This window comes from Sciurus vulgaris (genome assembly GCF_902686455.1).
Source record: "Sciurus vulgaris genome assembly, chromosome: 4".
Lineage (NCBI taxonomy): Eukaryota > Metazoa > Chordata > Mammalia > Rodentia > Sciuridae > Sciurus > Sciurus vulgaris.
This window is the reverse complement of record NC_136464.1, coordinates 31,435,369-31,450,313: the sequence shown is the minus strand read 5'-3', so window position 1 is coordinate 31,450,313 and position 14,945 is coordinate 31,435,369. Positions and strand designations below refer to the sequence as shown.

Sequence of the window (14,945 nt, the reverse complement as noted above, 5' to 3'; positions counted from 1 at the left end):
GGTAAAAAATATATATATATACAGAATTGGTATTTTGGGGATGTTTTCACAGAGTTGACTAAATTTAACATTCCAGTTCACCTCAGAAATGTCTTTCAAATATGAAAACTTCTTTTCATTCCTATAACCAGACTATATAGTGACTGCTGTCAAAAAGCCTTACACTTTTTGCTGTGATGAAAATGTTAGTGAATTTTTAGATTATGGAACACTAGTGAATTAAAAACAAACAAAAAACCACAGAACTGTTCACTTAAAATTGTTGAAGTGGAGCTGTGCATGGTGGTGCATGCCTGTAATCCCAGCTGAGGGAGGAGCATTCCAAGTTCGAGGCCAGCCTCAGCAATTTAGCAAGGCTCTAAGTGACTTTTTTTTTTGAGCGATCCTGTCTCAAAATAAAAAATAAAAAGGACTGGGGATGTGGCTCAGTGGTTAAGTGCCCCTGGGTGAAATCCCCAGTACCAAAAATAAAATAAAATAAAAAATAAAAAGATATAAATGCAGACAGGGAGCAAGGTGTGGTGGCACACACCTACAATCGCAGATAGATACTTCAGAGACTAGAGAATTGAGGTCACCTTGGGCAACTCAGTGAGACCTTGTTTCAAAATGGAAAAAAAAAAAAAAAAAAAAATTAGAAAGGTTGGGGATGTATCTCTGTGGTAGAGTGCCCCTAGGTTCAATCTCTAATACCACAGTAAAAAAGAAAAGAAACATATCAGAGAGTTTTGTGGGTTTTTTTGTTTTTCTGTTTGTTTTGGTACTGGGGAATGAACCCAAAGGCGCTTTACCACTGAGCCACAGCCCAGCTCTTTTATTAATTTTGAGACAGGGTCTGGCTAAGTTGTCAAGGCTGGCCTCAAATTTGTGATTCTTCTTTCTCTGCCTACTGTTGCTGGAAGTAAAGGCGTGAGACACCATGCCCAATGACAGGGAGCTTTTAAGGAGCCCACAGTTTGGTGGGGCAGTGAGATTAAAATAATCAGTAGTAGGTAAGGTGGCACATACCTGTAATCCTAGCAACTCAAGAAGGTAAGGTAGGAGGATCTCAGGTTAAAGGCCAGCCTTGGTAACTTGGGGAGACCCTGTCACAAAATAAAAAAATAAAAAGGGAAGCCAGGCATGGTGGTGCACACCTTTGATCCCAGCAGCTCAGGAGGCTAGGCAGGAGGATCTCGAGTTCAAAGCCAGCCTCAGCAAAATCGAGGTGCTAAGCAACTCAGTGAGACCCTGTCTTTAAATAAAAAATACAAAACAGGGCTGGGGATGTGGTTCAGGGGTTGAGGGCCCCTGAGTTCAATGCCTGGTACCCCCCACCCCCTGCAAAAAGGGAGGGAAGGGAGCAGGCTGGAGAGAGGAAAGAGGAAGGAGAGGTACTGGGGTCTGAATTAGAACAAGACATAGTCCATGCTTGCATAATTATGTCAAAATGGATTCTACTGTCATGTATAACTAAAAAGAACAAACAACAATTAAAATAAATAAAAGGGGTGAGGATGTAGCTCAGCTCAGTGGTAAAATGTCCTTTGGATCAATCCCTAGTAACACAAACTTAACACACACATCAATCACAGCCTAACAATTTCAGTGTCACCACAGTGATAGAAACAGAGACTGGGTTAGCAAAAGAAATGAGTAAAATTCCTGGGTTTACAGACCAAAGGTTACTAACTTTAAGTGATTAATCTTTTAACACTATAAGTACTCCCAAATGAAAATAACCAGAATACCTGGGAATACTGTTAAATTGGACTTGAACTTTTGGGATGAAAGAAGCTAATAAAGAGTTCATTTTCCTAAGGGTAGACTTCCTGGTATTATGAACAAAAATAAGTTCTTTCCCTTTCTAGCCGGCCTAAGTTTTCCCAGTATGTTCAAGATTTGCTTTTTACAGATGGACTTAACTAGCATCTTTTAGCTCCCCACTTCCCTCAGGAGGGAACTAATTCATGTGGGGTACAGAGGAGTCCTCAAAGGAGTATTTATGAGGTCACTGATCTAGAGGGCACAATCAGATCTCTGTCTGATAGAGTTACAGTCTCTTGAGAATCTAGAGTGGCAACCCAAAGCAGTGTGGGCAGGTCTGGGGTAATGCAGGAGGATTCATAGGAGCCAGAAAGAGAGAAATGTCTCAGGAGTAGGTTCCAAACAGGTTCTCAAATGCCCTTTTTGCTGCTGATGCCACAGACATTTCTCCAAACTATGAGCTATTCTTTTTTAATGATTTTTCACTTCACCAATAGTGTTCTCCCCTGGCAATTATGTATATGGGAAAATACAATACTATAAAAAAGACTGAAACAAAGGAAAATCCAAATACCTTGAGAGGGAAAAATTATATTCATCACTTGCAAATTCAACATGTCCAAAAATCATACTCTCCAAAATCAGCTCCTTTTCCAACTTCCTTTTATGGAGAGAATTCCCTTTATCTTTATACTCAGGCTCAAAACTTTGGAGACATTCTGGGCTCTTTCCTTCAAGCCTCATAACTGGTTTGACCTCAAATTCCGGATTCTTCCTTCGACATCTCTCACTCACTCCATTCACATAGGCAGTTTCTTCCTCCCAGTATTGCGAACTGAACCAGGTCCTCATGCACGCCTGGCAAGCATCTACCACTAAGCAACATCTGCAGCCCTTTCTAATTTTGTTTTGAGACAGGATCTTGCATTAAGTTTCCGAGACTGGCCTCAAACTTGTGATCTGCCTGCCTTAGCCTCCCAAGTAGCTACACACATGGCTACATAAGCAATTTTTATTGTGTATCTAGGAGACACTGGTGGTAGAAAAGGAAGGGAACGATTTGGAGATGTGCACAGACATAGCTACTAAATGAGTCTGCTAATAAATGCATGAGTGATTGAGAAATAAGTGTTACAAAGATTCAGAAGTGTAAGATGTTTGGGGCAACACTCAATCTGGACTTTGACTCCAACATGTAACCTAGATCAGAAGTAGTGGAGGGAAATGGGAAGGACAGCACTCAGGGGATTAAAGTGGCTGCTGGGAACTAAATGTCCAAGAGAGGAATAGTGAAAATGAAGGCTGACATTAAGTAGTGGCAGCCTTTGAATACCTGCCTGAGAGGTCTTAACTCTGGGCTTCCAGGTCATTTCCCTTCCATTGTTTACTCCTTTTTTACAACTGACACCTACTTTTCCCTAGGTCCAAAGCAAATTTGGTGGCAGATGCCTTTATGATCACAGGTGTTCCTTCTGCATTTATAAATTTGTAGGAGAGGCTGCTGCTGCAAGAGGCTGAACAGGAAGCTGACTAGTCCCTTTAGCACTAACAGAGATTGATATAGGCTAGAGGATCAGAAAGCAAAAACTGTCAACCTTCCACAAACCTAACTATGGCTGTGATCTAAGATAGAGAATACTAACTTAATCCTTTCCAAATCTGCTTTCATTTTATGGCTCTGCTTGTTCAAGGATCTACAATGACTCTATTACCTACAATAGGCCATTCAAATCCTTTGGTCCAAAAGACAAGGTTATGCATAATCTAACCCCATCAAACCTTTTCAATCTCATCGATCACTACTTCTCTATAACAACCTTCTTTACTTTAGATGGCTAAATTACAAAACGGCTAGTGTTACAGAGAGTTAGCTGAGTTGAGTTAAAGTAGCCAACAGTTTAGGCTATTTTTTTCGGGCATAAATAAAATTATGTTACAAAAATAATTTTAAGAACTTAGCTGTCAGACAGGCACAGTGGCCATGCCTATAATTCCAGCAGCTCTGGAGGCTGAGACAGGAGGACTGTGAGTTCAAAGGCAACCTCGACAACTTAGTAAGGTCCTAAGCAATTCAGTGAGACCCTGTCTCTAAATAAAATATAAAAAAGGGTTAGGGATGTGGCTCAGTAGTTAAGCACCTTTGAGTTCAATCCCCAGTACCGGTAGAAGGAAAAAAAAAAAAAAAAAAGAACTTAGCTGTCGTTTCAAAATGTAAAAGAAGAATCACAAACAACAATAATGTTCTTTACCTTGGTAGTAGATGAGACTGTTTTAGCTACAAACAATGAATATATATTTTGGACAGTATAGTTCATTGGATATAAACATTATACTAAGATAAACTGTAAACAAATTCTAGTCAATGATGTGCCAAAGTACTCAGACATAAGTGTACTGATACTTAAACAATTTAAATGGATGGATAAGTATATGATAAAGCAAGTTACGGAAAAATGTAATGGTAGGATCCAGGTGGTGGGTGTGTTTTCTTATAAGACTGTTCAGACTTTGCTGAATGTTTGAAATTTTTCATAATAAAACATTGTAAAACCACACTGACAACACATACTAATTGTAAGCCCTGATAACACACTATACTTTCTAAAGTTGTAATATGATAAGCTTAGTGGTAGCACTGGGCATTGCCCACTGATGCTTCCAAAGCAACCTGCACAAATCTCTTAGAGCTTGGTTGTCTCTTCAACCACATTATATGTTCTTGGTGGTCACATATCTAATCTAACTTGCTTTGCATCATATTTGGAGACTAATATGTGTTCAATATAGTGAAATGATTTGAATGAAAGGAGAATATTGCTAAGGTCCAGTGTTATGTTTCTAGTAGATTCATTATTCATTTGACACCTAAAAGTTAATCTGTTCAATTTGCAAGAGAAACTTGCCCTTTACTTTTCCCCAAGCGTGCAAAACTTCCCCAAATAAATACTTCAAAAAACCTTATCTGTACTCATTTTGTATTCTTTGAAACTTGAATGTGAAGGCCTAACATTCGATAATTTTTTAGGTTTGTTTCCCCCCAACCCTTAAAAAGCTAAGTCAGAATTCCAAAGTGGCCTGGAATTTGTTTTATTCAAATTTTGGAGTGTCGGAACTAAGGATTCCTGAACTGGTCAAAAGTAAAAAACTGGAGATCTGGGAAGAAGATAAATGACACATAAAAAGTCGTGAAGCAAATTAATTGAGAACACTAAGGCACGGAATAAATCTTATCTCCAATTCCCCGGAGACTGGTTCCTCTTCTCCTCCTCCCTCGGATTACAGCCAGTTAGAGAGGGGGCCATCGGCCACTCCCAGGATGCCACGCGACAGGAGCGGATGCCTCCAACATCCATCTCCCCACGTCAACATCACACAACGTGTCTGGTGGCGTGAGCAACTAGCTCCGATCTGAAGAGAGGAGTTCGAGTCCCAGCTCCCCCTCCTATCTGATCGGTAACCCAGGGCAAGTCTTTTGCCTTCGCCGGGCCTCAGTTTCCTTATCTGTGAAATGTAATGGTGTTCTATCACTGACTAGAGGGAGAGGAGGAGCGTAAAGACGCTTTAACAAAGATGCAACTGACGCTACTTGTTATGGCTTTCAAGCTCGCGATGCTCACCAAGCAGCCTGAGAACAATCTCTCAAAGTCACCTCTGTCCCTCACTCCCTTCCCACCCCGCGCTGGTGCTGAGGCCGCCTCCCTCCAATCGGCCATGTAGAAGCCACGCGGCGCTGCCAGCCGTACCTGCAGCCACCTGGTCAGCGGGACCCTCCTGCTGACCCATGACGAAGTCTTGCACGAGGCCCCACAGGGCGCCCGTAGGCGACGCCGCCGCCTCCAGAGCGGCGGCGGCAGCCATGACGCGCACCCGAGACGGTGGGAGGGGAAGTAGGAGGTGGTAAAAGAAGGACCTCTCCGCGCACGCGTCTTCTGAGCCAATTGCTGGGCGAAGGCCGAGGGGGCGGGACGCTCTCTGGATCACGTGCCTGCCGGCTCCGGGCCAGGCAGTTCCAGGGAGGGACGGGACGGCCCCCCCCGAGGGGCGGGGCCTGAGGTTGGGGCGGTGGCGCGTAGAAGGGAGGAGGCTGCTCGGCACGCAGCCGGGGGCCATTGAGGACGAATAATTCCCGGCCGGGCTACCCGGGAGACCGGCGGCGGGGCGGGCACCTGGCTGGGTGGGGCCGGGGGGCGGTGCGCACCCTGGGGGAAGCCAATGAGAAAATCAGGCCCGGCCCGAGGGGCGGTGCTGTCAGTCACATGCGCACCTGGGGCGGGTGGCGGCGGCGGCGCGGGCACCGCCAGCCGGCGGAAGAGAGCGGGGCCGGGCTGGGGCGGGGTTAGGCAGGTGAGTGACAGGCTCCGGGGGGCCGGCCCCAGCTGGGAGCCCCGAGCGAGCCCTGAGTAGCTGCAGCGGTGCCCGCCCCCTCTCCGCCCCTCCAGCGGGGCTGGTCTCTGGCCCGGCACCGTCGCGGGCCCCCCTGGCCCGGCCACCTGGGACTGTGCTGGAGTCCGGCCACCTCCCTCTCTCCCCTGGCCCGCAAAGTTTGTGGCGAAGCCGGCCGCCGGGCAGAAGAGCGCCCCGGGGGGAGATCGGGGAGCGCCGCTGCGAGCGGCAGGAGCCGTTGACCCCGGACGCCGCCGTCCGGGGCAGGAGCGCGGAGCAGTCGGCCAACCGCCGTCTCCGGTGCATGGGACCGGCTGAGGAGCCAGCATGGGCAACTGCGTGGGAGACAGGCGCCGTGAGAGGCCGGCCGCCCCAGGGACACCCCCGCAAGCGAGCAGGTAACGCCGGGGAAGTGAACAGGGCCACGTCCCTCCCCGCAGTTGCCCCCCTTCTTGCCGGAGCCTGGGGTTCCCGAGCGATCTCCCGTGGCTCCTGGTGCCTGGGATTCCTCGATGTCTCGGAGCCAGACGGAGCCCCCTCCTCAGGGCGGGGTGGCCGGGGAAGCCGAGTTGGGGCAACTGCAAGTGCTGACCCGGCTGCGAGACCAACTCGCTCCAACTGGGAAGCTCCTGGTGGGGGCGGGGGCAGGGGCAGGAAATGTTTGCAGACCGCAGTGGGGCCATGGAGGGAGGGCGCCGGGGCGAGGGCGCCGCTGGCCTGGCAGCCCCGGCCGGGGTCGGACGCCGGTCCGTCGGGGCGCGGCGCGGGCAGCCAGGCAGCCCCAGAACTCTGAGCGAGCGAGACGAGAACAGTCGCTCCTTCCAAAGACTGTGTCATTATCGGGCTGCAGATCGTGTCTGCCGGAATCCGACTTGCAAAAGCAGCGCAGGACTCTGGGAAGGAAATCTTTATTTTCCCCGCAGGGCTTTTAGAGTCTCCTGGCCGTCTGGGGGTTTAGGAAAGGTGGGGTGCGTGATGAGAGTCACCCTCGGGTTTGTTGGGATCCTTCCCGAGCACTAGGAATGGAATCTGCTCGCTGGTGACCCGCGAGGCCTGAGCAGCGCTGCTCCTCGCCATCTCACTTTCTTGGTACAAGCTTCCTATCCTGGCGCTTCACCCCGGGAAGAGGTCTAGCAGTTGTTTCCCTGAGGGTGTTGCAAGGACCCTTTGAGAATGATATAATAGACTTCAGAGCTCAAAGGGACCTTCAAAACTTGTCTAGATATCTAGTAGACCAACCCCCCCCCCCCCATGTAAATATCCATATTCGGAGAGGTTGAGTAACTTTTCCAAAGTCACATAGCTGGTTAATAGTGCAGCTGGGGCTAGAACCCCATCTTCTCTTCCACCCTATTGCCACATACGCTTTTGTGTAAGAGAAGCCACAGTCACAGTTGTTAATGAAGTGGAAACTCTCGTTGAAGTTTCCTGTCTAGTTTGCCACCAAAGGTGTGTTACTTGGATTTCGGAAACTAGGAAGAAGAATGGGGGAGACAGGGGGAAGCAGGGAAGGATGTCTGTGTGGTGGACAGGATGACTTGTTCAGGAAGAATTGTGTTTTCATAGGAAGAATGAGGTAAAACTTAACATTAAAATCCTGTTGTCTGAGTGCAACCCTGGCCATTCTTCTGCAGAGGAAAGTTGCTTCTCCACTCCAAGGGCTTCCTTTTCTTTCATTCATTCATTCATTCATCAACTATTCTTTGTAAGCTCAGTTCTTGATTTTTATAGCATGTTTTCACTGTTGACAACCCTCTCCCACTGAAACTCGCCCCGCTTCCTTTCTTGTCATTAGATTATCTTGATTTTCCTTTCTGATCTCTCAGACTCAATACCTATCCTTCTTCTCTTTTAGGGTTGGGACACCTGAGGTCGAGTTTGATATTCTTTCTCTTTACATTCCCTCCCGAGAAATCTTCAATTACACACTTGTCCATTGGGAAGATCCTTACATCTTGATCTTCAACCGAAACCCCAGACCCATGTCTCCAGATGCCCACAGGACACTGTGATATAGATATTCTAAGATTCAGCACCTCTAAAACTAAGCTCTGCATCTCCCCTCAACGAGCTTCCCTTCTTTATTCTGTTCTTCCAGCTGTCTGACTTTTACTTTGAAGAACTCTCTCTGGCAAGTTTGTACTTCCTTGTCCTTTGCCTCCCACCCAGCTGGTCACTGGGGCCTGCTGGTTCTTCCTTTAGACATGCCTCTTCTCAAATGACTTATCCCCTTGTCATCTCAAGTATACCTCTTCTGCCAGTCTGAAGTGAGTTCCCCACCAAGGGCAAGTTTGCCTTCAGTCATTCATCAAATACCTGCACACAGTGACCCCCCAGAAGGCGTTTGTCAATCAACATGTTTTAAACCCTATAATTTCAATATCCTAACTTTCACCTTCTCAATCCTACAAGCTCTTTCAAGGCTATTAAAATCTGACTTTGTCCTTAAGACTTATTTCTTTCTCTTTCCATGAGCCATCAGTATTTGCTTGTTCATTTTTCTTCCTTATTGAGATCTTTCTTTCCTTTCAAGGTCCACCTCAAATTCCAGGTCCTTCTTGATTGCCCTGCCTGACAACCCTACCCCCCCCCCCCCCAGCAGAAGTGATTGTTTCTTCAGAGACTCCTGCAGACACATTACCTATGCCACTTAACAATTATCTACTCCATATTATTAGTCATGTCTTTGATGTTCATAGCCTTGTATCAGCAACCAAGGTGCAAGCCTGAAGACTGGGTTCTCTCTTTTACTTCTGTATTTGTCTCTGTCTCTCACTCAAATGACCATGCACTCACATAACTCCGCAACTTAGCACAGAGACCTGTACATAGGAAGCACTCAATATTTGTTGATTTTAGAACGCTAACCCAAGTTCACCTTGCCACCTGAATTTTTTATGTAAACATTTTAGTGAAGTATATATCTGCATTTTTTTTTTTTTTTTTTTTGCCTGCTAGTGAATCGTTATTTTAATTCTGTGGGTCCTGCTATGAATAGCTTTATTCATAAAGTCCAAAGCTGAGGGGAACTCTGTAGGATCACAGATTTGGTACAAGGGAAGGAATCCTTCTTAACTTCACAGCATGCATCTGGCATTCCTTTAACATCTGCAGCTTACCCTTTGACAAGGAGTAGTTTCATGTTGTAAGGCTAATGTCTAGGGCTGGAGGTGTACCTCAGTGGTAGAGCTCTTGCCTAACACATTTGAAGCCCTCCATTCAATTTTCAGCACTGTTAAAAAAAAAGGGGGGGGGCAGGGGAAGCTAGGCGTGTGGTGGTGCACACCTGAAATTCCAGCAACTGTGAGGCTGAGGCAGGAGGATTTTAAGTTTGAGGCCAGCCTCAGCAACTTAGTGAGACCCTGTTTCAGAAAATAAAAAAGGCTGGGATGTAGCTAGTGGAAAAGTGCTCCTGAGTTCAATCCCCAACCAAAAAGAAAAAAAGAGAAAGAAAAAGAAAAAGACTAATGCCTGAAATGAACTCTCCAGCCCCCAGTGTGCACAGTAACTCTTGCTTTTCTTTGTCACTACTGAAATGGGAAGAAACCCTTAACAGAGCTAGAACCTGAATTCTAGTCCTGGTTGTCTGTTTGGTGACCCTGGGCAAGTCATCCATCCTCTCTGGGCCATACTTCCAATATCTCAGAAAGGGAGGGAATTATACAAGGTCATTAGAGCAGTTTTATCATCTTCATAAAGGTGACTATTCAAAACTGGAGTAATTGAGGTGAAAACTTTTGCCTTGTAATGCCACCTTTTGTTCTTGATTCTGTCTTCTCAGTTACTTGACAGGTGAACTCCTGCCACTGGTTAGGAATTCTTGCGTTGGGTAGAAGGATTATGGCACTCTCATCAAGTTTTATATTGTCACCATTTATTGTTTATTTATATTGTTTCTCTGACTGTATCCCCTGTAGGCATAAGTTCTTCTCCAGATACTGTGTGTGCTTGCATGCTTCTGTGAATACTTGAGGATTTGCTCCTTCGGAGGTTCCTGCCAGCCTATACATCTATCCCAGGTGGATCAATATTTCTACCACTGACCTGGGTGGAGCAGCCCATTCCCCCAGCCACTGTCAGAAGAAATAGAGGTAGTAGAACAGGCAGGTCTCTTGCCTTGCTCCACCTTTTGAAGAATGTGGCAGGGCTGAAACTTGAATATCTGACTCTGTGATGTGCCAGGCGTATCCATTTACGTTCTGGAATCTCAGGCTCTGGGAGTACAGACCCAGGGCCCTGTTTGGGGCTGGTTGTGCTTGGCAGGGAGTCTGCTTCTTTTTGTGTGGGCAGTGTGGCTATTCTTGAGGGTGTAATTGGGCAACTTCTCCATTTGCTCAGTAAATATTTACTGAGTGCCTGGCATTTGGCTGACTGTGAACGGATATGGTCCTTGGCCACATGGAGCTTACAGTCTTGTGGGGGACGGTAAATATGTAGACAGATAACTTGATCATCTGTGTGAATCTTGTATGATTATACATATGGTTACATATTATATATGCTGGGGATGCTCAAGTTTGTAATCTCAGTCATTCTCTCCAACTCCAGCCTTGACTTTGCTGCCTATTCAACAAATCTGATATCTACAACGTCCCTCAGTTTTATGTGTCCAAGCCAGAATGAATTCCCGCTTCTACCCCTCATGCTCCCCTCATAATTCTTATCTCAATTAAGGTTGAATTCTTTCTTCCAGTTGTCCAGGCCCCCAAACACTGGTGTCATCCCTGACCTCTCCTTTCCTCTCAAATCTCACATCCATTTAATCGATAAGTCTGTTGGTGTTGCCTTCATTGTATCCTGCACCTGATTCCCTGTCTCTACCACTTTCATTCTATGTCGGCCTCTACATTGACCTTCCTACTTCCTCCCTTGTCTCCCAGCAGACTATTTCCATCACAGCAGTCAGAGTGATGCTGTAAACTGTAAGTCAGATTTTGTTACTCCTTTGCTCAGCCCTTCCTGTGATTCTGGATCTTATTCAGAGACTGTACTGGCCTGTAAGTCACTATATGAGTTTTGCCCATTTTCTCTTCTTAAGCTACCTCTTGCTCTTCATCCCCTTGTTCAACCCCCTAGTGTCTGAATGGATCTGCTGCCCTTACCGGTTTTGCCTTTCTCCATAGTTTGTATCGTCATCTGACACTGGCTGCCTCACCTTACTCCCTGTGATCAGAGATTTGGTCTTTTGCACCAAGAGCCATGCCTGATGTATAGTTGGTGTCTAATCAGTATTTCATGAATGAAATTAGCATGCATAAACCATGTTGGTGAGCTGCGTAGAAGAGCAAGGATGGGCATACCTGATTGATCTCCCGGCTTAGGAGTTCAACCAGCCCTCCTGTGTTAGGGCAGGTAGGCTAGTGAAGGGACCTGAATTGCAGCCTCAGTGGTGTTCTTTCCCTGAAATGGCGTCTTTCTACTGCAGGGGCAGATGAGGTCCCCAGTACCTGAGGTATGGTTCAGTGTGGCTTGGGAACATCTTGCTGGAACCTCCTGGGGCTGAAGCTAGAAGCTAGAGAGCTTAGAGTGAAGGTCCCTTATTAGGGTCCCACCCAGGCAGTGGCACATTCTTGTCATTTCACATGTATGTCTGTGTAAGAGTGGGTCCTTGTCTCAGGTACTTGTGGTGTTTGTAGTCCCTAACTTGCAGGGCAGGGATGGGGTGGTCTAATAGACTGTGAGGAAGGAAGTTGATACGGGTCCTGGGCCTTTCTGCCCATCAGTTTTCTGGAGAATTTTTAGAATCATAGAATTTTAGAGCTGAAAAGGGACCTAAAGATTTCTGTAACCTCTTTTTTCTTATTCAGCTATTAAAAAGAGAACAAAGGTATATCTGTTCCCTGCCTAGTTCACAGAAATACGGTGCAACCTGTATAAAAACTGCATGGGCTGTTTTAAGTTTTGATGGTACTGAGGTCAAGACATTGTAAGAAGTGTTCAAGGTCAAGCATATTCAAAAGGGAAGGGGTCTAGTTTCTTCTTCACCACTTTCTCTTTCCTTCTTTCTTTTCTTTTTTTTTTTTCTTGGTACTGGGGATTGAACCCCGGGGTGCTTAACCACTGAGCCACATCCCCAGCCCTTTATTTTTTTTAATCTTTTGAGATAGGGTCTCACTAAGTTGCTTAGGGCCTAAGTTGCTGAGGCTGCCTTTAAACTCGTCATCCTCCTGCCTCAGCCTCTGAGCTGCTGGGATCACAGGTTCGCTTCGTTGTGCCCAGTCTTTGCCATTTTCTCTTTTCTCTTTTTCTTTCTTTCTTTCTTATTTTATTTAATTTTTTTTGTGTGGGGGGTACCAGGGTTTGAACTCAGGGGTACTCAGCCACTGAGCCACATCCTCAGCCCTATTTTGTATTATATTTAGAGACAAGGTCTTGCTGAGTTGCTTAGCGCCTCACTAAGTTGCTGAGGCTGGCTTTGCACTCGGAATCCTCAGCCTCCTGAGCTGCTGGGATTACAGGCGTGTGCTGCCTGGATGCCTTTGACACTTTCTTGAGTGGTGATCTTGGGCAGGTCATCTGTTTCATGCTTAATTGATCCTCTAAAAATAATATCTCCAGTTTACTTCAGTGAGATAATATGAGGATAAAATAAGCTAACACTGATTGTAAATAGTTTTATGGCCGTATGGTCTGCTTGAGTGTGAAATCTCAACTCTGAGTTGCATCTGGCATTGGTAAAAAATGAGACTTTGGTTCTCTGGGCCTTCTTAGTTGTTTGTGTGGCTTTGGACAAGCCTCTTGATCTCCTTGAACCTCAGTTTCCCCATTTGTACAATGAGGTGACTCCCTGCTCACCTCTCTGAGAGGTTGTAAGAATCAAGTGAGACCCTGAATGATAAAAAGACTTTGTGAACTTAGAAAGTTTCTGTTCAAAGCTACAGGATAGGGCTGGGGGGTTGTAGCTCAGTGGTAGAGCATTTGCCTAGCGCGTGTGAGGTGCTGGGTTCGATCCTCAGCACCACATAAAAATGAATAAATAAAGATATTATGTCCATCAACAAAAAAACTTTTTTTTTTTTTTTTTTTTTTTTTTTTTGGTGGTGCTGGGGATTGAACCCTGCTAGCCAAGCACTCTACCAACTGAGCTATATCCCCAAATGTTTTTAAAAAAAAGCTACAGGATATTTATAGTAATACAAATATGTATTTTTTTCTGACCATATTGAAGCTTATTGATTTAAGGAGTAAAACTCTAAACTGTATATTTAAAAATTATTTTTTGAATGGGAATCTTTCTGAAATGATTGATATGCTTCTGAGCAAAGTGTGCTCCTATTTGTCACTTGGAGTCATTGAGTCACACTTGTGTGAACCAAACATAGGCTTAGGGACAACGGGGACCACAAAAGGCCTTTCTCTCAAAAGTTTTAGCTCAGGAAGAAGAGAGTAGGTGGGCAGAGAACTGGTGGTGTGCAGAAGGAAATTACTGGGGGTGAGCCCATTTGAGAGGGACCCACACAGCAACATTGGGGTATGTGTGTTTTGCAGGGGATTTTAAATTCTCTTTCAGGTTCTTAAGTTGGAAGAGCTTATCCTGCCTGGTTACTGGGCTTATAATAGTGTGAGTGAGGATTCTGGGCTTTTAAGACTAAGGCCAGGGACCTGAAATTATAAGACTTCCGGCTACTGAACTTTTTGGGTTCTTGTTTCCTCCCCTATTATCCTTGCTGTCTTCTTCCTGGAAGTCAGTGGTTGCTTTTTGATTTTTTTTCTTTCTGATTAAGGAAAATTGTGGTGGTTGTGTGTGTGTGTGTGTGTGTGTGTGTGTGTACGTGTGTGTGTGCATATATATATATATATATATATATATACATAAAACTTACCCTTAACCATTTAAAGTGCACATTTCTGCAGCATAAGTGTTCACATTGTGTGCAGTCTTACCACCATCTGTCTGCACAACTTTGTCATTTTCCCCAACTGAAACTCTGTACCCATTAAATAGCAATTCCCCATTTCTCCCTTCCCCAAACCACTAGCAACTGATAGTCCGCTTTATATCTCTGTGGATTGGACTATTCTGGATACCTTATGTGAGTGGAATCATGCAAAATTTGCCCTTTTTTGACATGCTAGCACTTAGCATGTTTTCAGTATATCATCATCCATGTAGCATGTGTCAGAATGTCATTTTTAAAAAACAGACTAATATTCCATTCTGTGTATACACTGCATTGTTTATCCTCTCATCACTCACAGGACATTTGGGTTGCTTCTACCTTTTGACTATTGAGAATAATGCTGCTAATGAACATAGGTGTACAAATAACTGTTTAGTCCCTGCTTTCAATTCTGGGTGTATATACCCAGAAATGGCATTGCTGGATGAATGCTAATTCTGCTTTTAATTTTTTGAGTAACTCTCTTACTGTTTTCTTTAATGACTGCTCCAGTTTACACTCCCACCAACAGGGCACAAGGGTTCCAATTTCTCCAGGTCCTCATCAATGCTTGCTGTTTTCTGTTACTTTTTGTTTTGGTCTGTTTTTTCTTTCTTCTTGAGATAGGGTGTCACTAAGTTGCTGAGGCTGGCCTTGAACTTGTGATCCTTCTGCCTCAGCCTCCCTCCATGAGCATCATGTGCACCCACATCTCTGACCATCCTCAGCTCCTCAACTCCTTTCTCCATTGTTAGGAAAGGGGCTGGGGGCCCTTTCATTACAATGTCAGGGTGTTGGTATTGGGGACGTTAGCAGGACGATTCCTCATTGGTTTCTGTTTCCTCTGAGAGCCTGGTTCTAGGCACTGAGGGTGAATGAGCCCAAGTCCAGGCACCCATGAGCCAGCAAGCAGCCTGGATCCTGTAGGTGAGCCTA

The 14,945-nt window shown here is 45.5% G+C and overlaps 2 protein-coding genes across 4 annotated transcripts in view; one reads left to right on the top strand and one right to left on the bottom strand.

The window, feature by feature from the left end:
* Positions 1–5,648, bottom strand: part of MMS19 (MMS19 homolog, cytosolic iron-sulfur assembly component) — a 29,742-nt gene extending 24,094 nt beyond the window's left edge. For all 3 annotated transcript variants that reach the window (XM_079137463.1, XM_079137464.1, XM_079137465.1), the window contains exon 1: positions 5,490–5,648. In XM_079137463.1, coding sequence (XP_078993589.1) covers positions 5,490–5,604 — 115 coding nt within the window. In that variant the 5' untranslated portion in view covers positions 5,605–5,648. The remainder of the gene's footprint in view (positions 1–5,489) is intronic.
* A 348-nt stretch (positions 5,649–5,996) lies between these two features.
* The window catches only part of UBTD1 (ubiquitin domain containing 1), a 52,477-nt gene continuing 43,528 nt past the window's right edge, over positions 5,997–14,945 (top strand). Inside the window, 2 exon segments of the mRNA XM_079137474.1 lie at positions 5,997–6,504; positions 6,506–6,527. Of these exon segments, the coding sequence (XP_078993600.1) occupies positions 6,457–6,504; positions 6,506–6,527 (70 nt within the window). The 5' untranslated portion in view covers positions 5,997–6,456.